This window comes from Chaetodon trifascialis, chromosome 16 (genome assembly GCF_039877785.1).
Source record: "Chaetodon trifascialis isolate fChaTrf1 chromosome 16, fChaTrf1.hap1, whole genome shotgun sequence".
NCBI classification, from domain to species: domain Eukaryota; kingdom Metazoa; phylum Chordata; class Actinopteri; order Chaetodontiformes; family Chaetodontidae; genus Chaetodon; species Chaetodon trifascialis.
The window spans coordinates 63,778-89,725 of record NC_092071.1 but is presented as its reverse complement, the minus strand read 5'-3'; the positions used below and the strand labels follow the sequence as shown (position 1 = coordinate 89,725).

At 43.3% G+C, this 25,948-nt stretch overlaps 2 protein-coding genes across 6 annotated transcripts; both read left to right on the top strand.

The window, feature by feature from the left end:
- The first annotated feature begins 581 nt into the window (after positions 1-581).
- tmprss15 (transmembrane serine protease 15) lies at positions 582-17,327 on the top strand. The gene is made up of 26 exons (XM_070983390.1): positions 582-693; positions 895-945; positions 1,020-1,070; positions 1,159-1,209; positions 1,633-1,752; positions 2,234-2,348; positions 2,656-2,765; positions 2,913-3,053; positions 3,182-3,331; positions 3,527-3,632; positions 4,173-4,329; positions 4,417-4,558; positions 5,346-5,435; positions 6,958-7,083; positions 7,199-7,342; positions 7,483-7,593; positions 7,733-7,856; positions 8,031-8,126; positions 8,543-8,592; positions 8,693-8,764; positions 8,864-9,008; positions 11,986-12,164; positions 15,281-15,376; positions 16,513-16,652; positions 16,960-17,014; positions 17,200-17,327. Exons 1-26 carry the CDS (start codon positions 582-584, stop codon positions 17,325-17,327), a joined length of 2,862 nt encoding a protein of 953 aa, XP_070839491.1.
- Positions 17,328-17,791: 464 nt separating this feature from the next.
- On the top strand, positions 17,792-25,523 carry ttc1 (tetratricopeptide repeat domain 1). Of its 5 annotated transcripts, none has more exons than XM_070983321.1 (9): positions 17,828-17,872; positions 18,922-19,242; positions 19,351-19,665; positions 20,125-20,185; positions 20,279-20,391; positions 20,836-20,872; positions 20,948-21,096; positions 24,944-24,998; positions 25,299-25,523. In XM_070983321.1, exons 2-9 carry the CDS (start codon positions 18,931-18,933, stop codon positions 25,430-25,432), a joined length of 1,176 nt encoding a protein of 391 aa, XP_070839422.1. In that variant the 5' UTR covers positions 17,828-17,872; positions 18,922-18,930; the 3' UTR covers positions 25,433-25,523. The 5 variants fall into 5 exon arrangements, with proteins under 5 accessions (XP_070839420.1, XP_070839422.1, XP_070839424.1 ...); XM_070983323.1 differs by having other exon boundaries at positions 18,922-19,296; positions 19,501-19,665; XM_070983322.1 differs by having other exon boundaries at positions 18,922-19,323; positions 19,501-19,665.
- Positions 25,524-25,948: the final 425 nt, after the last annotated feature.

Genomic DNA, 25,948 nt, shown 5'->3' with positions numbered 1-25,948 from the left:
TGTACATATGCATATAAATACATATAGTCAGCAGCTTATCACCTCTGACTTATTGCTCCCGCAGCAGAAATATAATGAATGATTATCAGTAATTTTATTGATTATTAACTGTTGTATTGATAATGAGTCATTAGTCATTTTACAGTCAATAAAAGCTGATCACAGATAATAGTCAGAGTCCAGGAGGACAAACAGCCAGTTTGTGAACTAAACACATGAAGAAAAAAGAGAATAGCTGATCTGAAGTCTGCGGCAGGTAAACTCCCTTAACTCAAACAGGTGAGTCGGTTTTTATCTGTGCTGACAGGAGATGGAATAACTTACCTTTCAACCTTGAAGATAATTCATGTTTGGAAACAAAGGTTTGATTTTGTTTCATGGCAAAGTTGAGGTGTACAATTATCGTTAGTTACAACTAATAATTGAGTTTTTGAATGTTTGTAGTAATTTTATTGATTACAGAGAGTTTTTCTGAAGTTAAGAGGTTTTTATGTGTTGTGGCTGTCAATATGACGGGGGGCCAGATTTATTGATTGGTTTTTGAATGATGTATTGATTGATAATGTGTTGCAGCTGTCAGTATGGCTCGCAGTCTGTCATCTTTGGAGATCCTCCTCAGCATCGTGTCGTCTCTTCTTCTGGTTTGTTGTGTCGCACTGATCGTAGTTTCATGGATCAACCTAAAGCCTGAAGGTAAAGAGTCGGGTTTTCATCAACTGATCAGATATTATTGATCAGTATGTTGTTGTTGTTGTTTGTGTGCCTAGGTGGGTTAGGTTAGGCTAGGTGCTTCAAGATGAAAAATTTTCATCTAGCCCAGTTCTCTTAAAGACTCAGAAACTAACCAGCTTCTAACTGAATGAAACAACCAAACTGTGGAATCTTCTCCTGTAGAGAAACAGGACGAAACAACAGCCGCACTGACGACCATCACACCTACAACAGGTGAGAAAGTGAAAACCACAGAAACTCTTTATCAGAGTAATTACAAGAAGTGACTGTGGAATCTTCTCTTGTAGAGAAACATGAGGAAACAACAGCCGCACTGACGACCATCACACCTACAACAGGTGAGAAAGCTCTACAACCAAAGTGAAAACCACAGAAACTCTTTATCAGAGTAATTACAAGAAGTAACTGTGGAATCTTCTCCTGTAGAGAAACAGGACGAAACAACAGCCGCACTGACGACCATCACACCTACAACAGGTGAGAAAGTGAAAACCACAGAAACTCTTTATCAGAGTAATTACAAGAAGTAATAACAGTGTATATCAGTGTATATATATATTTTGATATATTTCAGAATCATCAAATGTAGATTTCCTTTCAAAAACTCATGAAAACAAACGAATCAATACTGTTGTTAGTTGTTTTGAAGAATGACAGTCCCTCTTTCATATTTATATTTCGATTGTTTTGGGTTGTCTTGTTTTATGTGACTTTGAATTGTTTTTGTGTAGAGTTCAGGAAGACATTGACCACTTTACGGAAGCTGTGGGGGATCAAAATAAGAAAGACGGATGATCTAAAGTGAAATTACATCAGATGACCTCAGATAAAACTAGAAGTTTCACTGTAGTTAAGAAGAAGTCTGTTTAACTAAAGATGTTAAATTTGTGTTGTCCACAGGAACGTGTCCTCCATCTCAGATGCCGTGTGCTGATCAATCGATGTGTGTTCAGATGGATCAGTTCTGTGATGGAGTCGATGACTGTCCTGATGCCTCTGATGAAGACGCTGCTCGCTGTGGTCAGTGATGTTCATATTAAAGGATTCATGTGAGAAACATGAGATTTGAAGAAGACACTGAAATACGTCCATGTACATACCGAAGATGTACACATACGCACTGACAATGTGAGCATACATATTTACAATGTGCAAACGTACTGGAAATATGCACATAATGGTAAAAATGTACAAATAAAAAAATGTGCACATAGCATTGGAATGTGCACTGGCACTGAAAAAGTATGCATAGTGTTGAAAATGTACTTGTATGCTGTAAAAATGTGCACATATGTGCTGAACATGTCAACATATTCGTTGAAAATGTGCACAGTGCAATGTGCAGAGTGCACATTGATCATGTGTATGAGCACATAGTTCATTGTTTTCATTGGCCCAATTTGCCTCCCACAGACATCAGGCTAATCAGCAGGTTTGAATGATGTAATTAATGATCGCTGATGTTAATCTTCCTCTGACATCATCACTCTGATCTCTATAGCAACCGTGTGTGATGGACAGTTTGTGCTGAGAGGTCCGAGTGGATCGTTCAGTTCATCCGACGCCTCAGAGACGAACAGCAGCAGCGGTAGCAGCACCTGCCGCTGGATCATCAGGTACACACACACACACACACACACACACACACACACACACACACACACACACACACACACTCGCACTGAACACCCCCCGAGACACATACACACACACACACACACCTGCACTTCCTCTAATGTCCACCAGATGCTGCTGTTTTCAAACTGTGACTGTACTGAAGTAAAAATCAAAAATCTTCAGCTTCACTGAACACAGGAAGTCAGTACAGAACAGGGACTTTCACAATAAAAGGCTCAAATGGGAGGCTGTTTTATTTTTGTTGGTCACAGTTTCTCTGTGAGAGTATAACAAAGTTTTCTTCAGGGTCGATCGAGGACTTTCTGTTAAGATCAACATTCAGCAATTTGAAACGGAAGAAAACTCCAACATACTGAGATTTTATGAGGGAGTCGGAGGAAAAAAATACCTGACAGGTAAACCTCAGACACACGGAGGACTTCAGCATTGTATATGAGAGTATGTGTTTAGTGTTTCAGTGTCGTAACACTTCTCAGATGGATCATGCTCGATCCTGATCCTGTGACTCGATTCATCAATGGACATTTGAATATGATGTGCAGGTGAGTTCTCAGGCTCCGCCCTTCCTGGGACTGTATGGCTGCTGACCAACCAATCAACTGTGGAGTTTATTTTCAATGATGTCAACAATCTGTCGGGGTTCAATGCCACCTACAGTGCCACCAACATCTCCAACCTGTCAGGTACCTTTACTACACCTCCTAACAGGATATATAACACTGTAAGGTCAGTGTGTTGCTGTATCTGACCTTTGTGTGTGTGTGTGTGTGTGTGTGTGTGTGTGTGTGTGTGTGTGTGTGTGTGTATTCAGATGAGCAGAAGCTGACCTGTACCTTTGAGCAGGGCATGTGTTTCTGGAGGCAGCTGCAGGACGATGATGGAAACTGGATTCGAACCAGCGGCTCCACGTTTCCTCCACTGACTGGCCCGAGTGCTGATCACACGCTGGGTAACAGCTCAGGTGAGTTCAACGTTATGGTGACACAAACAACATCAAAGCAACGCTGAAACAAACAGGACTATAATGAGGAAGTAATGAAGATAAATATCATGTAAAAACTTTCTTACAGCGCAAGTCATTTAAGGAGATTTCAATAATGATTGTTCTGTTGTTGTTGTTTGTAGTAATATATTGATCCATGTGTGTGTGACTCAGGTTTCTACATCGTCACACTGATGAGACCTGGCCAATGGCGGAAGAGTTTCAGGATCCACAGCCTCCCCCTGACTCCACCTACAGGGCCCATGTGTCTCAGCTTCTGGTAAACAACCAGAAAAACAGACAATTATGTAAACAACTGGACCATAGAGAAAGAAGAGAAACTTGTTATATATACAGTACATAGATATCATAAACAACTATATGACAACAAATTAACATGAACAACATAACAAAAACAAATATACGAGAAAAATAAACAAATGAGCACATAAACAAGGAACTGAAAAACATGTACACATGTGAAACGTGTAAGATGCAAGACAGATTTAAGGTAAATAAGCGTAAACATGTAAACAAGATAAACAACACATAAGTAAAGAAAAATGGAAACATGGAAGAAATAAACATTTATACTGGTGATAAATAAAAATAAAACACTATATGACAGAGGATCAACAAGTAGACATGGAAGAAACCAAAAACATGTGCACAAGTCAATCAAAATGTAAACAAATAAACAAACTAGTAAACAAATTGATGAAAGAACATGTAAATAGATAAACAAATAAATGTCAACAAAGTAAAACTTAACAAATAAACCTGTGAATAAGTAAATAAGTGAACAGGAAATCGTCTGCAGGTATCACATGTTTGGAGAGGACATCCACCGCCTCAGAGTCCTGCTGCAGCCAGTGACTCCATCGTCTGCTGAGACCACTGTGTTCCAGAAAGATGGTGACTATGGTGACAACTGGAACTACGGCCAGGTGACCCTGAACCTGACCACAGAGACCACAGTCAGTGACGTTACACAAGAAGTCCAGACAGAAGTTTATTGATCCTGATCAGCAACGTGTTACATGTGTGACCTTTGACCTCTGCAGGTGGTGTTTGAAGCTCTGAAGGATGGAGGGATGAGGAATGACATTGCTCTGGATGACATCACACTGGCCTCTGATGCCTGTGGCCCCGCCCCCCCTGAACCAACTAATGTTCCACCTCCTACAACTGTACCCCCTATACCAGGTAAGGCTCAGACCACTCCACCAGACTAGTTAGCACTCAGACCACCCCCCTAAACCAGGTGGCACTCAGGCTGTCTGTGAAGATTCTTATTAATCAGGTCATGGTACTTCTAAGTGCTTCCAAAGGCAACTGGACTTGCTTGTGGTTCTAGAAGACATTTCGAGGTGCAAGAGGACAAATGCCTGGGACCTCCCGCTAGTCTGTTGGAACTGAAGAAGTCTTTTGGACAAGAGGTGAAATGTCTGCTCGAACCACAAGCAAGTCCAGTTGCCTTTGGAAGCATTTAGAAACACTCAGAATACGCCACCTAAACCAGGTAACACCCAGACTTTTCATTAGGTTTAAACTGTTATGGCTCATGCTGTAAACTAAAACTGTATTAGATTAGATTATTTCATACATAATTAATATAATATGATTGTACTTATGTCTTGGTAGGAAAAACTATTGATCTATTATTGATGATAATTGTTCTGTCCTTATTGTTCATTTTATTATTTGTGTACATCCCAATGTAAACATTGACTAATGTCTGACAATATTAATACTTAATAAGCAAGTAATTACTAAATAAGAAATATGTTAAATCTGTTTTAAATCAGATCCATTTTACTGTTCAACTTGTGAGTTTTAATTATTGTTAATCATGATTGTGAATTATTGGTATCACACATGACGGCTGCTCTTTTCAGTGCTTTCTGTAAAAATGTCGAACTTTGTGTCAATTTTCATACCTTTGTGATGTGGAGCCACTCTGACCCCACCCTCTCCGCTCTAATTGGTACAGCTGACTGTGGAGGACCTTTTGACCTCTGGGAGCCAAACTCCACCTTCAGCTCACCAAATTACCCACAATCCTTTGGGAGTGAGGCCACATGTAAGTACTGTGTGTCCAGGCTCAGTTCATGTTTTACTCCTGACTTACTGGCGCAGTGCTCGGCCTCCGGTATCCAACCTCGACATCACTTCACACTCCTCAGCATGAGAGAGAGGGTCAACCCAAACCCTCGTCCCACATGGCTGTGGGTATAACGAATCTATGGCTGCACCTGATCGTTACTTTTTTTATCAACTGATCTAAAGATTCTTCTTTTGATTAGTTGATTAATCAAACAAAAAATGTGATTATTCTTAATATATTTTAAAAACTGGATTAATCTAATGATTCATTTATCCAAAATAAATGACAAAAACGAGTCACAGTAATATTTCAGTATTTTATTCAGTCATCTAATCATCACCATTTAGTTTCCACATTTGAAGAAAATCAGCACCATTTGTCATAATACACAAGTTAGTATCACGGATCACTTTAACTGGAGAAGTCATTTGGCAAACTAGCCAACTAACATATTCACTCATATAGTACTCCACTAGTGAGAACGTTAGTGAGCGGGCAAGCTAATCTAAGCCAGCTACTTGTAACTTAGCTTTGTCGCATGGATCTGACATTGGTTGCTTCGTAACCTTAACAATGGGAGTCTGGATTTAGCATGCATGACTTATGACCACCTCAGTTAGGATTTTTTCCAAAGTGTTTTTGTTCCTCCTGAGGCATGAAAATTTTTTGCAGTTTTTGGCAGCATGTGTTTCAGTTGTCGGCATACAACCCTGATTCCAAGAAACTTAAATCAACATAAATAAAACAGAATGTGACAACTTATCCGATTTCACATCTGCTCATCTGAGAACAGCACAAAGTCAATATATATTTAATGTTTTTCCTCATCAGATGTTCTTGAAGATGGTGGCATCTATGCACTTTCTGAAGTACTCAGTCACAGATGCTGTTACAGAGTGTTCAATCCTCTGGTTGTGATAGAATTCAGGAAGAACATTTTCGAGGTTTGCAAGGCTGAAATCTCAATGAAGAGGCTGTCGGAAGGACAAAAGACAAACATTTAAAATAACATTTAGCACCATGTTTACCGGACCCGGTGTGACACCTGCATCCTTGCCTGCCGCTGTCTTGGCATCATTGACATCTCAACACTCTTCTTCAGCAGATGGATGTATTCTGCTCCAACAAGCTTTTTGGAGAGCTTTTTATATGTCTTTTATACAGTGTATATGGTGATGTAACCTGGCTGTGAAACGTGATATTAACAGTTTGTGCTGCACTACACAATAGAACAAGTAGAAGTCAGCAAAATTACTCAGTGATGTCACTAACATGCAAAATATAAAGTTAGCTAACGTTAGCTATTTAATCACTATAAGCTACACAAGCTGAGTGAGACTGAAACTACTTTTCATTAGAAGAATGCATTACTTCTTATTATCAGCCATTTTAAAAGTCCAGTCCCTGATTTAACCTGAAGTGTTTACCTGATGCTTTTAACTTCACCTGTAAACTGTGTGATGTTACTGTAATTACCCATGATCCTCTGCTGCTGCAGGTCTATGGACTCTCCACACCAGGGAGGGTCAGAACATCCAGCTCCACTTCCTGAACTTTGACATTAAATCGTACGTTGACATTGTAGAAGTGCGCGATGGGACGGGGCCAAACTCCACCTTACTGGGTGAGGATGTGTTTTACCCAGAATCCTTTTTGGCTTTGTTCTCACCACATATGTGTAAATGTATTAGTCTATTTCAGTTTTTTCTGCTTCAGATATTAACTGACATTTTTTCCAGCTGTCCTTACTGGCAGCGATGGCCTCGCCCAAGATTTGTTCTCAACAACCAATCAAATGACAGTCTGGTTCTTTATGGATGACGCAAATTATGGCCAAGGATTCAGAGCCAACTTCACTTCCGGGGTCAACCTGGGGTCATCAGGTGAGCTCAGGGTCAGGGGTCAGAGGTTTGAAGCTGTGGAGACTGTAATTTTAAAACATGAAAAGAGGCAGTAAACTTTATTTGTTTATTAGTATTGCTGATTATTTATTGCACTGCCTGGTCATGTTGTTTGTAAATAGCTCCGTGTGCTGCTGGTGAGTTCCAATGTCAGACAGGAAGTTGTATCCAAGGTAACAGTCAGTGTGATGCCGTGGTCGACTGTCCTGATGCCTCTGATGAAGCCGACTGTGGTGAGTGAATCAGGTGCAGCTCCTCTGACAATCAACATGTGATCAATGCTGATGTTGCATATATTCTTCTGTGTGTGTGTGTGTGTGTGTGTGTGTGAGTGTGTGTGTGTGTGTGTGTGTGTGTGTGTGTGTGTTTCAGTTATGTTGCCGGTGAACAGTTCCAGTCATCTCCAGGTCCAAATTGATTCCTCTCTGCACACTGTGTGTGCTGACACCTGGACCACTCATCTGTCTGTCTTCACCTGCCAGTACCTGGGATACAGGTAACTCTCACCTGTCTGTCTTCACCTGTCAAAACCTGAGGATACAGGTGTTACTTCTGAACAGTGGGTTCATATTGTTATGGTGGACCAAATAAAGGTTCCAGTTTGAAACAGAAATATAAAGACGTCAGTTTCAGATCCAGGCTCAGATCTGGTTTTTATTCCTCTCTTCAGGTATGGAGAAGCCACACTACTGCCAGCTCTGCCACAAGATTCATCATTTGCAAACATAAGAGTCACCAGCAACAGAACACTGGAAACCAGTGTCAGGTACTGAAGACCAGAATCTGGACCAGAGCTAGAGCTAGAACTAGAAGTTAAGTAGAATCTGAACAGAGAAACGTAGAAAGTAAGTTTTAGATGTTCACAAAGCAACTTTATTATGACAGTAAAAAATGGTTTCTATCAAGGAGGCATTGCTCATGTCACACATGCTCATATCAATCCTGACACGTAAAATGCTTTAATCAAAAAATAAGCAGAGAAATATGAAATAATAAAACTTTGGGATGACTGAGGAAGGCATACTAGAAAACCAGAACTACAACACAACTAGAAACTGAACGAAAGAAAAAGTTTAATCCCGAACCAGAAATAGATGCAAAAACTGAAGCACAACTAGAGCCAGTCAGAAGACGAATTTAGCCACATTATGAAGAGTAAAAATGGTTTGTTTGTTTTTACAGTGAAACCTGCAGCAATGACAAAGTGATTTCTCTGAACTGTGACAACCAACGTGAGGACACTCTTAAACTCTGACTGTTAAAACAAGTTCATTTGTTCATGTAATTTAAAGATGGAAAGTGGAAGTAACCATGTTTTACTGTGTGTTTTAGCTTGTGGAGTTCGACTGGTCCCTAATGACACAATGGAAATGGACCAATCAGCAGTGAGGATACCTGGTCATGGTAAAGGAGTGAATACTATTTTCAGTTTGAATCTGACCTCTGTGTTGTGATCCTGTTTTTTTCCTCTGACAGCAGTTAGTGTTTGTTGTTATCTGTCAGGTGTGGCCAGAGTGGTGGGCGGGGCTGATGCAGCGAAGGGGGCGTGGCCGTGGATCGTGTCTCTGCATTGGAAGGGGAGTTTTCAGTGTGGAGCCTCATTGATTGGCAGAGATTGGCTGCTGACTGCTGCACACTGTGTCTACGGGTGAGATAGTGATGACACAAATATTTTATTCATAGCATTTTTAAAGAATTGTCTCTTTGAAACTATGGCACCTGCCCACCTATTACACCTGTCAATAACTTATTATGCCTCACAGATCAAATCAACTATAAAGAAAATACTTTCCAAAAGAACAACCAGTTTTATGTGCACACATTATTTTATTTGTATGGTTTTATTTTAAGAAAGAAGGTGTTCAGTAAAGATCGAACACTGTCACTGTTACTGTGTTTGCATGTCTGTCTGTCTGTCTGTCTGTCTGTCTGTCTGTCTGTCTGTCTGTCTGTCTCTCTGTCTGTCTGTCTGTCTCTCTCTCTGTCTGTCTGTCTGTCTGTCTGTCTGTCTGTCTCTCTGTCTGTCTGTCTCTCTGTCTGTCTGTCTGTCTGTCTGTCTGTCTGTCTGTCTGTCTGTCTGTCTCTCTGTCTGTCTGTCTGTCTGTCTGTCTGTCTGTCTGTCTGTCTGTCTGTCTGTCTGTCTGTCTGTCTGTCTGTCTGTCTGTCTGTCTGTCTGTCTCTCTGTCTGTCTGTCTGTCTGTCTGTCTGTCTGTCTGTCTGTCTGTCTGTCTGTCTGTCTGTCTGTCTCTCTGTCTGTCTCTCTGTCTGTCTGTCTCTGTCTCTCTCTCTCTCTTGCTCTTCCTCTCTCACCCAACCGGTGGAGGCAGATGGCCGCCCACCCAGAGTCTGGTTCAGTCTGAGGTTTCTGCCTGTTAAAAGGAAGTTTTTCCTCGCCGCTGTTGCCAAGTGCTGCTCATGAGGGAATTGTTGGTTCTCTGTAGATAAAAGAGTCTGTACCAGCTCTATATGGAAAGTGTCCTGAGACAACTTCTGTTGTGATTTGGTTTGATTTTCTATACAAATAAAATTGAATTGAATTGAATTGAATTGAATCGAGGGGGACCCTGCAGAGTGAATGGACTTTGGTAACTCATTCCACAACCAGGGAACCACAGAGCAAAGAGTCTAGCTCGAGACTTCCGGCCTTTTTGAGCTGGCAACACCAGGCGCCTGAAGTTTTCATTTCAGGTCTTCGTCAAAACAAGCAACGGTATGGAAAGAACTCTGCTGATACAAGCTTATATTGAAGAGAACTTTATTAGCAAGCTTAATATCAGATCAGACACCAGTAGCCTGATGGAGAGCCTGGGTCAAATCGGTAGAATCTCCGTCCTTCTCTCCTTGATCACCGAATATATGGACAACCTCTGAAAAACACTTTAACCACTCACAGATGTTACTGCCCCTATACGTTGTTGTCTTTAGGGCACTCAACTGCCCTTAGCTATACGAGTTGATGGATGTGACAGGTCTGTCCGGAGGTCTCATCTAAGGTGCCTCTACAAACACATCCCCACATATGGTGTTACTTGACCTGGTCCAGCTCTTATTTGACCTTTACCCTCCAAGGCTCCGAGTAGACTGAGCTCCAAACATGCTCTTAAAGTGACCACACTTCATGTTTTAGTTCTACCATTCTAATGTATTGGATCAGACACCTCACGCCGTTCCTGGGCGGAGCGTAGTGAGTGGGAGGGAGCATACACCTGAATGAGGGGGTTCAGGTAGGTCGAAGCGGTTTTGGTGTCAATTTTGCAGGCAAGCATCACAGACTTACACTTGATGCGGGCAGCAACTGGCAGCCATTGGAGGGATATGAACAGTGGAGTGAGATGTGCTCGTTTGGGCTGGTTGAAGACCAAGGGTTTTAGCGAGCATGCTGGGAGCCCTGCCAGTGAGGAATTACACTAGTCAAGGCGTGATAGTACCAGCAAGTCAAGAGTTGTGTTGCATGCTCAGACAGGTAGGGTCTGATCTTCTTGACCTTCCACATATTTATATTTGATATCCAACAAACCTACAATCTACAGTTGAACACAGAACACATGGTTTGACGGAGATTTAACTTCAATTTAATTTCAAAGAGCAGTTTTTTGAGCAGCACTGAACCAAAGAACAAGTCCAATGTGATTGAACTTGAATTGAAAATTGATTGATTGATGAATCTGATTTAAGGGTAGAGCAAGAAAAGGGCTCATAGTTATAATGAGAGCTTTTGATAAATTGCAACAGCTAATGTTTCCACATTAAACGTGTTCATGAGAGTAATTAGAGGCAGTGGTGGTTAAAATGCAAGTTTCCAGCTAACAGCTGTCTGTCTTTAGATGCACTGCTTCTGAGTTTATCTTACTGCTACAGTTCATATGCATGCAGTGGCAGTCAAAAGTCCAATGTCTTTTCTTTATCTTTATTGTTTTCTGCATTGTAGACCAACACTGAAGACTTCAGAACTATAAAAGAACATATGGATAAACAAAATCAAAATGGCCGTTTTTTGAATTTATGGCAGCTTTGCATATTTCATGTGCATCTTTCTAACAAGTTAGAGACCTTCAACTGTGTTGTGCAGAGGTAGTGTTGGTATACAGCAAATAGCCCTCTTCAACTACTGTAGGAATCCATGGTATGGTAAGAACCGCTCAACTAAGTGCAGAGAGACAACAGTCCATCATTACTTTAAAACAGGCTCAGATGAAACTGGTTTTCATGAGTACTGATCCAGGACAGAAGACCAGGAGGTCCCTCTGCCCAGTCCAGGACAGAGCCAGCTCTCCTGACTAGTTTGTTGAGTCTTTTCCTGTCCCTCTCAGAGCATCCACGTTGTCAGTAGTAATGTACAGTGAAGAAAATAATAAAAATAAGAATGAAAAGACCTGCCCAAACTTGACTGGTGCTGTATATACATCATAAAAATATAATAGAAACGGTCAAAGTTTTGAGGAAACATTATAAACAATCACAAGGTCATTACTTTATTAAATCTGTAAGTTTCTGTTGTGGTCAGTGTATCAGTGCAGCTCATTTTTAGAGATCAGATCAGTTTATTAATTTGTGAATGTTCAAATCTTTCACCATGTTTGATCTATGAAGACAACTTTGTTGAAGGCTTTTTTTTTGTTCCACAGGAAAAACAATCTACAGTACTGGTCGGCTGCTTCTGGTCTTCACTCTCAAAGCGATACCCAGTCTTTGGATGTTCAGATCCGTCAAATTGATCGCATCATCATCAACAGACAGTACAACAGGCAAACTAAACAAGCTGACATCGCCATGCTGCATCTGCAGCAGCCAGTCAACATCACCCGTCAGTAACATCGTCCGTAACTAACGACACACAATCTGAAAACATGTCATCGGGTCATTCATTGAACAAATTCATTTTTTACAAGATGAGCCTCTGACACAAATGACTTGGTGGTTCATACATACGCAGAAACAGAGAAAAACAAAATGACAGTAAACAAAAAATAACTCATCATCATTGTGACTATAGTAGCTACTTCATTTCAAAATTATAACCACTGTTCCAGCAATGCAAGAGCTGTGTGTGTGTGTGTGTGTGTGTGTGTGTGTGTGTGTGTGTGTGTGTGCGTGTGCGCGCGCGTGTGCGTGCGTGCGTGCGTGTGTGGGTGGGTGTGCGTAAAAGATAGAAAGGAGATAAGATGTTTGGCCTCAAGTAAAGCTAGGACTCGGTTGTTACTGAGTTACTGTTTTTCCAACTTCCCTTTGTCAATTAAACCACACCCCCATTTAACACTCACACAATCAGTGGTCGGTCTGTCTGTCAAAATCAGTGAATGAAAACTTTAACCAAAAAATATGAGAGGTCTTGCAATAATAATTATTAGTCTTTAAATATGAACAAAACCTGTTGTTTTGACTCCAAATTTCTCTGATTTCCATGATTAACAAAACAATTACTCTGACATAATTCTTCAGGGAGTCTAAACTGAAAACTTCTTCATTCTCCATTTTTTTTTGGGGGGGGGGGTGATAACTCTTATTTGAGACAGAATTTACTTATTTGGCACTCTCTCTTAATAACTCTGTCCAACCTGGAGTTTTGGCATCCACTACGAGAACAACGTCATCATTAGCAAGATTTCACTTTGAGATTTTCCTTTTCTTGAATTCCTGCAGTAAGGGGAGCTATCCTTTGATCCATCTCTTCCAGAGAAGATTTTCAGTTTATCATCATTTCCGGGAGTACAAGTCCTCCTTGCTGTTGTCATTGGATGGTCATTGAGAATTGCTTACACTTTGCAAAATGCCATCTGTAGGCCTTTATTATATGAAGCTTTGTCCTCGTTTTATTTGGTCCAAAGTAGCCTCTACTGATGTACACAAAAGGTGGCTCATCTGATATGGCCCTTCGCTGGCGATAACATTTGATTAACTGATTCCTTTTCTTGGTGCTGTGTTGGCATGCAGGATCCCATACTTTGACCATAGCCAAGAGTATGGCATTTTCAGGGGACCTTAAACTTCCCTTTCGCGGGCCACATTAACCAGCTCTGACAGGGGATCCTGAGGCGTTCCCAGGCCAGTGTGGAGATATAATCTCTCCACCTAGTCCTGGGTCTTCCTCGTGGTCTCCTCCCAGCTGGACGTGTCTGGAACACGTGGAATCCTTACCAGATGCCCAAACCACCTCATCTGGCTCATTTCAACGCAAAGGATCAGCGGCTCTACTCCAAGTCCCAAACCCATTTTGGCTGCTTGTACCTACAATCTAGTTCTTTCGGTCATGATCCAGCCCTCATGACCATAGGTGAGAGGCAGAACAAAGATTGAGATCGAGAGCTTTGCCTTCTGGCTCAGCTCTCTTTTCGTCACAACGGTGCAGTAGAGCGAATGCAATACCGCCCCCACTGCTCAGATTCTGCAACCAATCTCACATTCCATTGTCCCCTCACTCGTGAACAAGACCCCGAGGTACTTGAACTCCTTCACTTGGGGCAAGGACTCATTCCCTACCCGGAGTAGGCAATCCATCGGTTTCCTGCTGAGAACAATGGCCTCAGATTTAGAGGTGCTGATCCTCATCCCAGCCGCTTCACACTCGGCTGCAAACCGATCCAGTGAGTGCCAGAGGTCACAGACCGATGTTGCCAACAGGACCACATCATCTGCAAAAAGCAGTGATGAGACCCTCAGCACACCGAACTGTAGACCCTCCTCCCCCCGACTACGCCTTGATATCCTGTCTATGAATATCACAAACAGGGTTGGTGACAAGGCACAGCCTTGATGGAGGCCAACCCCCACCGGAAACAAGTCCGACTTACTGCTGAGTACCCAAACACAGCTCTTGCTTTGGGCATATAAAGATTGGATGGCCCTGAGAAGTGACCCCCTCACCCCATATGCCTGCAGCACCTCACACAGTATCTCCCAGGAGACCTGGTCATATGCCTTCTCCAAGTCCACAAAACACATGTAGACTGGATGGGCATACTCCCAGGCCCCCTCCAGGATCCTTGCGAGAGTAAAGAGCTGGTCCATTGTTCCACGAGCTGGACAGAATCCACATTGTTCCTCTTCAATCCCCAGGGCTTTGCCACTGCGGAGTTGTTTAACTACCTCAGTGACTTCCACCAGGGTAATTGATGATGATCCCCCATCAGCTTCCAGCTCTGCCTCTCCAATAGAGGGTGTATCAGTCTGATGCAGGAGTTCCTCAAAGTGCTCCTTCCACTGCCCGACTACCTCCTCCGTAGAGGTCCCGTGCAATGGTGTGTGTATGTGCCCTGCGATCGGCTGGCGACCGGTCCAGGGTGTACCCTGCCTCTCGCCCGTTGACAGCCGAGATAGGCTCCGGCCCCCCCGCGACCCCGAAAGGGATAAGCGGCATAGAAAATGGATGGATGGATGGAAGATAGCAAATTAAGAATCTTATCAATGTCACAATAATGGGTATCTACATTTCAAATTAAACTGATGTAAAGGCTTGTAAATTACATTTGAAGGCAAAAGAGAGGACTCGGTAATATCATGATACAAAATATCAGCATAATCTGAAATAAGTTGCAACAACTGGATGGCAAGTTTTTATCTGACATCAAAGGAAAAACAATGTTTGGATGTATACAGAATTTCCACAGGTTGGTTTATTTTTTAAAGAACAGCATCCACATTGGATGTGAAATGAAAAAACATATCAATGATAATATGAAGGTGTTTTATAGAATTGATTTGTGATAATGAAGAGTTGTCACTAAAAATGTGTTCACCATACTGCAGAAAACAATGATTTTGGATATGAAATTGTCAAGTAGAGATAATTGTGTCATCTACATACAGTTTGAGTCGCAGCAGACTGATGAAAGAAGAGTTAATGTATATATGTTATAGTTGTAATAAGTGAACTTCTCATTCATTTTCATTCCTGAAATAACTTGTGGTGGCTGTGTTTTACAGCGTCCGTCCAGCCGGTGTGTTTACCTCCTGAAGGTCAGGATTTCACAGTAGGAAGAAAATGTTTCATTGCTGGATGGGGGAAAGACACTGAGAACGGTAAAAAAAGAAGAAAAAAAAACCCATCAAGACACTCACTTCACATGTTGGATCAACATTTCAACCTTTGGCTTTTTTGCTCCCATTTTATTTTATCTAATGTTTTATTATAATTAATTATTATAATCACCAATACTATAGTATAATATAGTTGGGCTTCTCAGAACTTCACTTACCTTTGAGTTGTACTATGCAGTACAAGACATGTATGAGGAGTTGTTTTTTTTGTTTGTTTTTTGTTTTTGAAAAGATATGTTAAAATGTAGTTTAAAATAGGGTTAGGGTTAAAGTTTCAGCAGCTCTTATTAGCTGGCCGGATTCTCCTCTCTGGTACCCTGGAATAGACTTTCCCAGGGAGGCTGAGGAGTGTGATCCCCCGATAGTTGGAACACACCCTCCAGTCCCCCTTTTTAAAAAGAGGGACCACCACCTCAGTCTGCCAGTCCAGAGGCAATGTCCCCGACTGCCACGCGATGTTGCAGAGGCGTGTCAACCAAGACAGCCCTACAACATCCAGAGACTTGAGGTACTCAGGGCGGATCTCATCCACCCTGGTGCTTTGCCACAAGGAGCTTGCAAACTACCTCAGTGACTTCAGCCCAGGTGATGGATGAATCGACCTCCGAGTCCCCAGTCTCTGCTTCCTCTACAGAAAACATGACAGCGGGATTGCGGAGATCCTCGAAGTATTCCTTCCACCGCCCGACAATATCCCCAGTCGAGGTCAACAGCTCCCCACCTCCACTGTAAACAGTGTTGACAGAAAGCTGCTTCCCCTTCCTGAGGCGCTGAATGGTTTGCCAGAATTTCTTCGAGGCCGACTGGAAGTCCCCCTCCAATGTTTAGTTTAATTAGTAGATACATGTAATGTATTATGTGGATGGACATAATAAGATGAGGCTGTGTATATGGTGGACAGTTAGTGTCCACTTTATTAGGGATACCTGTGTGGTGCAGCAGCCGTGATATTCAGGTTCTGTTGACACTGACTGCATCATGTCAGAGGTGTTCCTAATATTCTGATCACCTCGTATTTAAACAGGGAGGACACTATGAGCTCAGTGATACAGTATATATATATATATCCACCTGTCTTTCTCTCCCCTCCTGTCTCTCTCTCCACCTCTCTCTCTAAGGTTCACGCCCTAGCATTCTGCAGGAGGCTGAGGTTCCACTGGTTGCCCAGGATCAGTGTCAGACGTGGTTGCCTGAATACACCATCACCTCCAGCATGCTGTGTGCCGGATACCCCGAGGGAGGGGTCGACACCTGTAAGGTAACGACTCACCTGAACTCACCTGGACTCACCTGGATTCACCTGGATTCTACAGTCCCCCCCACCATCAGACTGTGATACAAAGCAGTTCTTTAGATTACCCCAGACAGCTTGAACAGATTTATTCCTGACAGTAAGAGAAGAGGTGATAGTGAACACCTGAGTAACACACCTGATGACACCAGACTGTGTGTGAGGCGGTGCTGATGTCATCAGCAGTAACACCACCATGTTTATTCACTCTTATGTGATTTCTATGTAGAAAAGTCTACAACACAAACAAGAAATGTTTCAAACCTGTTTTCAGGGCGACTCTGGAGGTCCACTGATGTGTCTGGACGATGGCCACTGGACTGTGATTGGTCAGTCTCTCTCTCTCTCTCTCTCTCTCTCTCTCTCTCTCTCTATCTCTCTCACACACACACACACACACACACACACACACACACACACACACACACACACACACAACACACACACACAAAGTATGACACAGTATGATGCAGATGAGGTCTGAGGGAACACTTTTCTGATTGGTTCCTGACAGGTGTGGCATCGTTTGGGGTTGGCTGTGGGCGTCCTCGGAGACCTGGGGCCTACGCTCGAGTTTCTGCCTTCACATCCTGGATCGCCCAGACCAGACGCTCCTCATCTTCCTCTTTCTCCTTCTCCTGAGTTTATGACTATAAATACATGAACTAAATAAATAATAATATTTGAAGTGATGAAGATGAAGTTCCACAGCTTCCTCGGTCTGTTGTTGATGCCTGATTTTCACAGATTTTACTATTAAATTCCAGATTAAACAATAGCCTGAAGTTTTTGTCTGATTGTTATTCAGTCATGAATTTTTAATAAACCAGGTTTTCAGACTAACTGGCTACTGATACTAATGATACTAATGGTAATAGACTCGGTCTTTAAAAGATAAATAAATAAGATTGTATTTCATTAGCTGTAAATATAACATCATTAAAAAAACAAGTAGTTGATGAGAAATTATTTAAGACAGACAGACAGACAGACAGACAGACAGACAGACAGACAGACAGACAGACAGACAGCGATGGATGTTGAGGTTTTCTAAAGAGACTGCTGTCACATCAGATTTGCTCCAGCAGGGGGCGAAGTAACAGAATGAGCTAACAGACGAAGAATAGGGTCTGTGTCCCGGAAGTGATATCAGAGTGACTCCTCGGCTGGCTAAACGGTGTCACCAGGTATGAACGTAAATCTGCTGTTTTCAATTTGTTTAGTGTTTTAATGTTCAGGAAACGCCAGACTGGTGACATGACGCTGATTTGTGACGTGTCGGACGGTTGACAACATGATGGCAGTCCGAAAGTGACTGTTAGCTTAGCCGTTAGCAGTTAGCTGTGTGTTCGCAGTTATAGCTTATTATCGGCTTCCAGGATTCTAGAAATACGAATCAAACGTCTTGTTGCTCTGTGGAGGTTTTCTCGCGGTCTCTATCAAACCGCCGAGTCAGAACTCCCACTAGGAGTCTGGTGATTTAACACCACAGGTGGAACATTCTAGAACTTATACAGAGGAGGTGAAACCAAAGAGCTATTGATTATTTAATACTAATAGGAACTTCAGTAAAAGTAGTCAGTAAAACACAAACACAGTGGTGGAATAAGCTCCAGTTTGCTTTCAGTGAGTTCAGCATCTTGTTTTACATAAAATGGATAACATGTGACGTTATTATTTCCCTCTATGGCTCCATCCAGCCTGTGTTTGTGTCTCATGTTGTGGTCTGTGTGTGGGCTCATTTTCCCCTCAGTCATGGCTGCAGACACGCTGAGCTCCTGCCTGTCTGCGATTAGCTGCTCTTCTGCTTCTATTTTAAAGTGGATCACTTTTCTTCTGCGGTATTTTATCAGATCACTGTAGAAAGTCAGATATGTTATTGGAAATCTGGTAGAAGCTAATATGCTAACACCAACACTCAGGCCTATTTGTGAACCATAATGTCGACAGAAAGTTAAATCCTCAAATGAGAGCTCTGAGGAGGTGCTGCTGTTCTCCTCCAGTGTTCACAGTAATGATCACTAGTAGTCAAGAAACTGATATTTGAAATCTTACAGTAAAAATGGAAATCTTAGTGTCAAAATGTAGTATAACCAGTGGTGGAAAGTAACAGTACATGTACTTAATACCCAGTCCTAATCTGGTAGTAGTACTGGTACTATAACATTGAGAGGAACCAGGTGATGCTCATCAGCGTTATTGACTTGTGGATCTTTAACTTGATTTTTTGTTGCAGAGCTTAAATATGAGCAGCCGAGCAGCTGGAAAGCCCAGACAGCAGAAGAAGGAGGAGGAGGAGGAGGAGGAGGACTTCTACGACTGCAAGGAGACTCTGGAACCTCCAGACCAAAGGGAGGTGAGGGAGGAGGAAGTGGCCCAACAGGATGAAGGTAGTTCACAGGACTTTAACTTTAAAGCTGACAGACTGACTGAAAGAGGAGGCGTAACAGATAGGGAGAGAAAAAGACAGGAGGAGGTGCAGCACTGCAGGCTGCAGGAGGAGGTGCTGGAGGACAAGCTGCAGGAGGAGGTGCTGGAGGACAAGCTGCAGGAGGAGGTGCTGGAGGACAAGATGCAGGAGGAGGTGCTGGAGGACAGGCTGCAGGAGGAGGTGCTGGAGGACAAGCTGCAGGAGGAGGTGCTGGAGGACAAGCTGCAGGAGGAGGTGCTTGAGGACAAGCTGCAGGAGGAGGTGCTGGAGGACAAGATGCAGGAGGAGGTGCTGGAGGACAAGCTGCAGGAGGAGGTGCTGGAGGACAAGATGCAGGAGGAGGTGCTGGAGGACAGGCTGCAGGGGGAGGTGCTGGAGGACAAGCTGCAGGAGGAGGTGCTGGAGGACAAGCTGCAGGAGGAGGTGCTGGAGGACAAGCTGCAGGAGGATTCAGATTTGGAGTTTAAAGAGGAGAACAGCCCGGAGGTCGAGTTTGATGATGACTACCTGAAGGAGGTAGAAAAGGAGCTGACGGAAGAGGAGAAAGAGGTAAGGCCTTCACCTGTTCACCTGCGTTTATGTGTACCTGTGGTGGTGAAATGTGTCCCAGCGTTTCCCAGCAACCAGAACAGTGTCTTTACAGACCAGAAGTGTCACAGTGTCGTTGTGCTCGCAGGCAACTTTAAAACTTTTTTGAAACTGGAAAATGACAGAGGGCGACCTCAGCGGGTTTAAAATGACTTTAAAATTTAAAATACTTAGACTTCGACTTATACTGAACTTTATTGATCTATTATTTTGTTGCAGCAGCAGGTTAAACAATACACATAAACACAGAATAAAACTACGAGAAAAGAGTTCTTCAAAATACAGCTAAGTATATAAACATAGAATAGCAGCAATTCTGAGTGTGTGTGTGTGTGTGTGTGTGTGTGTGTGTGTGTGTGTGTGTGTGTGTGTGTGTGGTCACAGACATTAAAACCTGCAGTTTTTCTTCTTCTCTTTCAGACTCGACGGCAGCAAAGTTTAACTCTGAAGGAAAAAGGCAACAGCCACTTTAAAGCTGGAGGTAAATGACATCATCATCACACTATGTCCAGTATATAAACCAGTGCAAACCAGTGGCACCGGTATGAACCAGTATTGACACGTTTTCCTGCAGACTGGTTGGAGGCGGAGCGGAGCTACAAGGAGGCGTTGGTTTTATGTCCAGTTTGTTTCAGCAGAGAGCGAGCCGTGCTGTTCTCCAACAGAGCTGCTGCAAGACTGCACCTGGTAACAAACAGCTAGCAGCATGCTAACAACATGCTAACACTTAGGATAACAGCATGTGGCTAAAACACTTACTTATGTTAGGAACACACTAAAACTGACCCGAAGAACATGCCAATAGTGAAGCTACTAACATGCTAACGCTTAGGCTAACACTATGCCTACCCTGTGGCAAAAAAGATGAGGTATAACTTTACTGATCCCACAGAGGCTAACAATATGCTAACCCTAACCCTGCCAACATGGGAACACTGTGGCTAAGATCAAACTAACACTAATGCTAGCAACATGGTAAGAACATCCTAACACAAGGAAAGAAAAGGTTAATACTAGAGTGGAAGCTTGCTCACACATGCTAACACTAACAGGATAAGCTCAACCCAACAACATGCAAATGCTGAAGCTAACAACACGCCAACAGTAACACTGTGTGTCTGTCTCCATCAGGATCTGAAGGAACAGGCAATCTCAGATTGTACTCGAGGTGAGAGATGACATCATTGTGTACCTGTACTTCACTGAGTGATGTGTATATTGATTGGTTGTGTGGTTGCCATAGCGATAGAGTTGAATCCAGACTATGTTCGGGCGTTGCTGAGGAGGGCGGAGCTTTACGAGCAGACAGAGAAGCTGGATGAGGCTCTGGAGGACTACAAGAAGGTTCTGGACCGAGACCCAAACCAGGCCATCGCGAGACAGGCCTGCATGGTGAGTTCACTGACCGCGGGGACAGACCCGAGCCGGACAGCTCTGCTAGTGTGTCCTAGAGGCTGCAGTGTTGTTGACAGACAGCTCTTTTTGTGCTCTGATATGATAATCAATAACCTTTCTGTGGTAGAGGAAATGCAGATAATAAAAGCAGCATCAGAGTTCAGATTCAGAGTCATTACGCTGAACAGGTTCACCTCAGCGCAGAGGTGCTGTAAAAACAACAGGAAGTGAATGATTGTAGTGTGGCTGCTTTGTCACCAGCAGGTGGAGATGCATCTCATGGAGGATATCACAGTGTTTGAGAAGACTTCAGAGACAGATTGTTCAGTTGGCTCAGTAACGGCCTCCTGCACAAGCACATATTGATCTCAGTGTGACTTCACTTCCCGAGGTGCTCGTTGTCTCTGATGTCCTTCCACAATAAACCGTCATTAATCCTTTTAGAAATCAGTCACGGTGATCCGACGGCAGCACCGAACATTCATGGTTACTCAGCTAACAGGAGCAGCTAAGAGCTGATTGAGCAGACTGCTAACGGAGACACTGAGAGTGATCCAACATAACTTTCATTCACAACGCTGTCCGGCACCACATGTAGACCATCTGTAGTTAGGGATGGGAGTGGAGAAGCGGTTCTTTTTGAGAACCGGCTCCCAGTAGCTCAATTCCTCGGAATCGTTTGCCTGCCTGGTTAACGATTCTGCTTATCGATGCGTCCTGTCCTGCACATGCGCGATAACGTCCCGCACGCTGCATTGTTTTGGTTTAGAACGTAGGCGATATGGCGTCGAGGCAGAAACGCTCCAAAGTATGGCTGCATTTCACACGAAAAGATGACACCAGGGCCACTTGCAACTCGTGCAAAGTTTCCATTTCTTCAAAGGGGGGAGAGACCTCCTACATGCTAAAACATGTGTCCACACAGCATGCAGTTCGTTTGCAGGAATGTCACGTGTTTGATGCGCTGCTTAGCGACGCTGAATGGCGGCACAGCGAACACCAGCGCGTCGTCTGTTCTTAGTGCCGAAGGTAACGTTGAACTCTTACAAGCCGTGTCTGTTGTGTTAAGGTTAGCGCCACTTCACTGTGTAAACTGCTTTCGCCATATGAATCATCTCCGTGTCCTTCCATCAAGTTTAGATGACGATGACTGCCAGAGTCAGCTGCCTCAGAGGCTGCAGCGCCTCTATCCACTCCTTCACTGAGGCAGGGAAGACGAAAATGACCGAGACAAGGACAAAGGAACGTCACAGAGCGCTCGCTAGATTTGTGGTCAAAGGTTTGCACCTTTTTGACGCTGTAGATGCCTGAATTTCGTTAATTCATCGCATTTTATCTGCCATATCTGTTCAAATGAAAATCAGAAATTTGAGCTCTGTCAGAGTGGCATGCTGTTATTTTAACCAGTGTAGTTCTGCTTCATCCATTCCTACTCTGAGAAGCAGCTCACCTGCTGTTCAGGTTTGTTCTGACGTTACGTCACACATCATTTGTGCAAACTGTATATGTTATATTTTCTGTGCAGAGATGAAAATATAAAAGACAGTTCACGCAAACAAACCCATTTGTACTCTTTGATTTCCTTACCCAATGAGAATCGATAAGGAATCGGATCGATAAGCAAAATCAATAATGGAATCAGAATCGTTAAATTCTTACCGATTCCCATCCCTACCTGTAGCAGAGCCGTCCAGTTGATGTAGGTGTCCATGTTAATTACCTGTTGTCTCTAGAGCTGCAGCTATCAACTGTTTTAGTTCTCCATTATTCTACCGATCAGTCCATCGCAGAGGCGGCTCCTGACAAATTTCACAGGGGGGGCAACTGTTGCGATGATGGCTAAGATGACCTGTTCAGTGAGTAAAATAATATTAAATAAAGTCAGATAGCTAACTTTAGTGTTACATTGCATTGTTTAATTTGGTTTTCCTGTTCAACCACTAGATGGCAACACCAGACATGAATGTACATACTGCACAGTATTTCTGTAAAGCTATATAAGTTAAATGTCTCAAATACAATAAATTAGGTTCCACAATAAAACACTTCCACCGTGGCGTCAGCAGATACGCTGTCATCGACTAGTTTGCCCATGAAATCACTGCTAGCACAGTCTACAGTTTACAGGCACCATGGATGCCATCGCAATAATCCAACCAAATCAAATTATACTCTCATCAGAACTGTAATGAATCAAATCTTTCCAGAACATATTCAGTATATTCAGTATTTGGCTGCCACACTCACTCATCACTTGTACTGAAATTTTGCTCGTCTCTCTTTCAAGCAGGCAAAGTGATCAATAACCCTCCATCCATTGTCTATACCCGACTATCCCTTTTCGGGGTTGCGGGGGGGCGGAGCCCATCCCAGCCGTCAGTGGGCGAGAGGCGGGGTACACCCTGAACCGCTCGCCAGCCGATCGCAGGGCAGTGATCAGTTACCCTCTCACTGAAATCAGGCGTGTTCCTGACAAGTTCTCTCATGGAAGCCAGGCAGATGTTACAGCTGCTGGCCATGTTGATCGTGCAGTCTCCTGAGACACGTGCGCGCTGTGCGCATCGTCCAAGCACGCATCAGTGCGTATGACAAAATCACGTTGGGGAAAGCCCTCCCAGAGCCCGTAGAAATGACCTGCAGGGTCCAAAAACTGAAAAAAAAATCTCAACATGTAAGCCTATGAGAGCGCCCTGAGGGGGCGGGGCTTCTGTTAGAAAGTGATAATCAGGCTGCTGAATGTCGCAGCAATATTCAGGCTGCTGATTGGACAATAATAGTAAGACTTAGACCGGCAAAATAAACTCTTTTCTCTCTCTTTTTCTCGTGTGCACCATCGCCCACTATGGGCCAGCCGCCCCTGGTCCATCGATTAATCGAATAAGATATACTTTCACTTTAATAAAGAGCAATTGTGAATATGCAAAAGGAAATAAGACAGGTCTCTAAAAATAGACAACTGATTCATTTCCTTTCTAGAAAAATCTGACTTTTGGACTTTACAACGCTGCACAGGCAGAAAGGCAGAAAGTGTCTGCTGAAGCTCAGGTCTCTGTTGGCTGCATCCTCCTTTATTCTCTGGGTTGGGTGGTGTCAGACTCAGCTAGACTGGCCACAGTGAGCTCCTTCAACTCAGTGAAGTCCAGCTCCTGCAGGGATGTGCTCTGTTAGTTATTGGAGGAGGAATGGGGGGTGTTGGAGGGGCAGGGCTAGTTGGACTTTCTGGTGGCTTCAGGTCTGGTTCTGTGACCTCTCAGTGTCGTTATATGGAGCTGGAGCTGGAGCTGGTGCTGGTGCTGGTGCTGGAGCTGGTGCTGGTGCTGGAGCTGGTGCTGGTGCTGGAGCTGGAGCTGGTGCTGGTGCTGGTGCTGGAGCTGGTTGGTCTCTCAGGGCATCATGAGAGGAGCAGAGGAAGCGGTGTGGAGTTATTGTCTTGGACACTATGAGCAGAGACATTTAAAGATGTCGGACTTCAGCAGTAAAAACAGCAGCAGTTCTGGATAAAAGAAGCTCCGTTTGTGTAACTGATGTTCCTGCATGAACAGCTGCTACTTTTTCCAAAATCAAATATTCATTTTCACAATCGATGTCATTATAATTGACATTAAAATATTCGTTGACAGTCCTCGCTGTCTTTCAGGTTCAACTGTGCGAGATCTTCTCTTTCAGTGGTAAAACAGACTTTTGTCTTCTTTCATGTTGCTGTTCACAGCTTCTGTCGTCTGTTTGTTTTCTCATGCAGAACTTTGTCTCTCTCCACCTGTCCGTCTCTCTCCACCTGTCTGTCTCTCTCCACCTGTCCGTCTCTCTCCACCTGTCCGTCTGTCTCTACCTGTCTGTCTCTCAGAGATTACCTCAACAGATTCAGGAGAGAAATGAGAAGTTGAAGGAGGAGATGATAAGTACGTACTGCACCTGAACACACCATCTTAAAGGAACAGTACACTGTTTACCATTGCTTCAGCTCATGGCCCAATCAGTAACTGATCAATAATCAGTAAGTATAACAAGTCTCAGAAATTGATAGAGGTGAGTCAGGTGCGACTTGTTTCAGTACTTTCACAATAAAATCACAGTTATCAGATAGAATTTCAGATGAAAGTCAATCTGATTTATTTTATGTTATTTTTAATCTGATGATTTGAAACACTTCTCTATGTGACCTGTGACCTCTGACCACCGAACTTTGACCCTTGCTCCAGGTAAACTGAAGGACCTGGGGAACTTGGTCCTGAGACCTTTCGGACTCTCGACCAACAACTTCCAGGTTAACCAGGATGCAAACACCGGCTCCTACTCCATCAACTTCGTCCAGAGCCCAAACAACAACAGATGACATCAGGCCGTACGTTGATGACATCACACCCACGACAGTAACATGTAGACGAACATGCGTGTTCAGAGGAAATAAATGCTGCCTGATTCATGTCGTGGTTGTGTTGTTGTTTGTGAAGCTTTTGGAGGGTTAACTCTGTTCTTCTGGTGTCCATAGTAACCTGTGCTGCAGGTTGACTTCAGAGGACCAGTCAGATCACTGGAAATAAAGTGACATCACTCCTCCTTAGAATAATAACTAAGATATTTGATATTTTATGAGATTATCTGCCAACAAATGATCGGTCAGACAGGAAGTACACGACCAGCAGGTGGCAGCAAACAGACTTTTGTCGGACTGGAAAACAGGATATTCAGACATATTCTGCTGAGTCTCCATGTTTGTTTTTCATATTTGCAAATAAATAATTCTAAATTTTAACTCGTTGATGATAAATTGTAACTTTCAAGTGTAAATTATAACTAAGCATCACCTCCGTCTGAAGAACACAAGCATGGGTTTAATTCAGCAGTAAAA

Coding starts and splice junctions, on each gene's coding strand:
- tmprss15 (XM_070983390.1), top strand. CDS start 582: ATGGCTCGCAGTCTGTCATCTTTGGAGATCCTCCTCAGCATCGTGTCG. Junction 3,054..3,181: donor CAACATCTCCAACCTGTCAG/GTACCTTTACTA, acceptor GTGTGTATTCAG/ATGAGCAGAAGCTGACCTGT. Junction 3,332..3,526: donor CACGCTGGGTAACAGCTCAG/GTGAGTTCAACG, acceptor TGTGTGACTCAG/GTTTCTACATCGTCACACTG.
- ttc1 (XM_070983319.1), top strand. CDS start 18,931: ATGAGCAGCCGAGCAGCTGGAAAGCCCAGACAGCAGAAGAAGGAGGAG. Junction 20,186..20,278: donor CAGCCACTTTAAAGCTGGAG/GTAAATGACATC, acceptor GTTTTCCTGCAG/ACTGGTTGGAGGCGGAGCGG. Junction 24,999..25,298: donor GTTGAAGGAGGAGATGATAA/GTACGTACTGCA, acceptor CCCTTGCTCCAG/GTAAACTGAAGGACCTGGGG.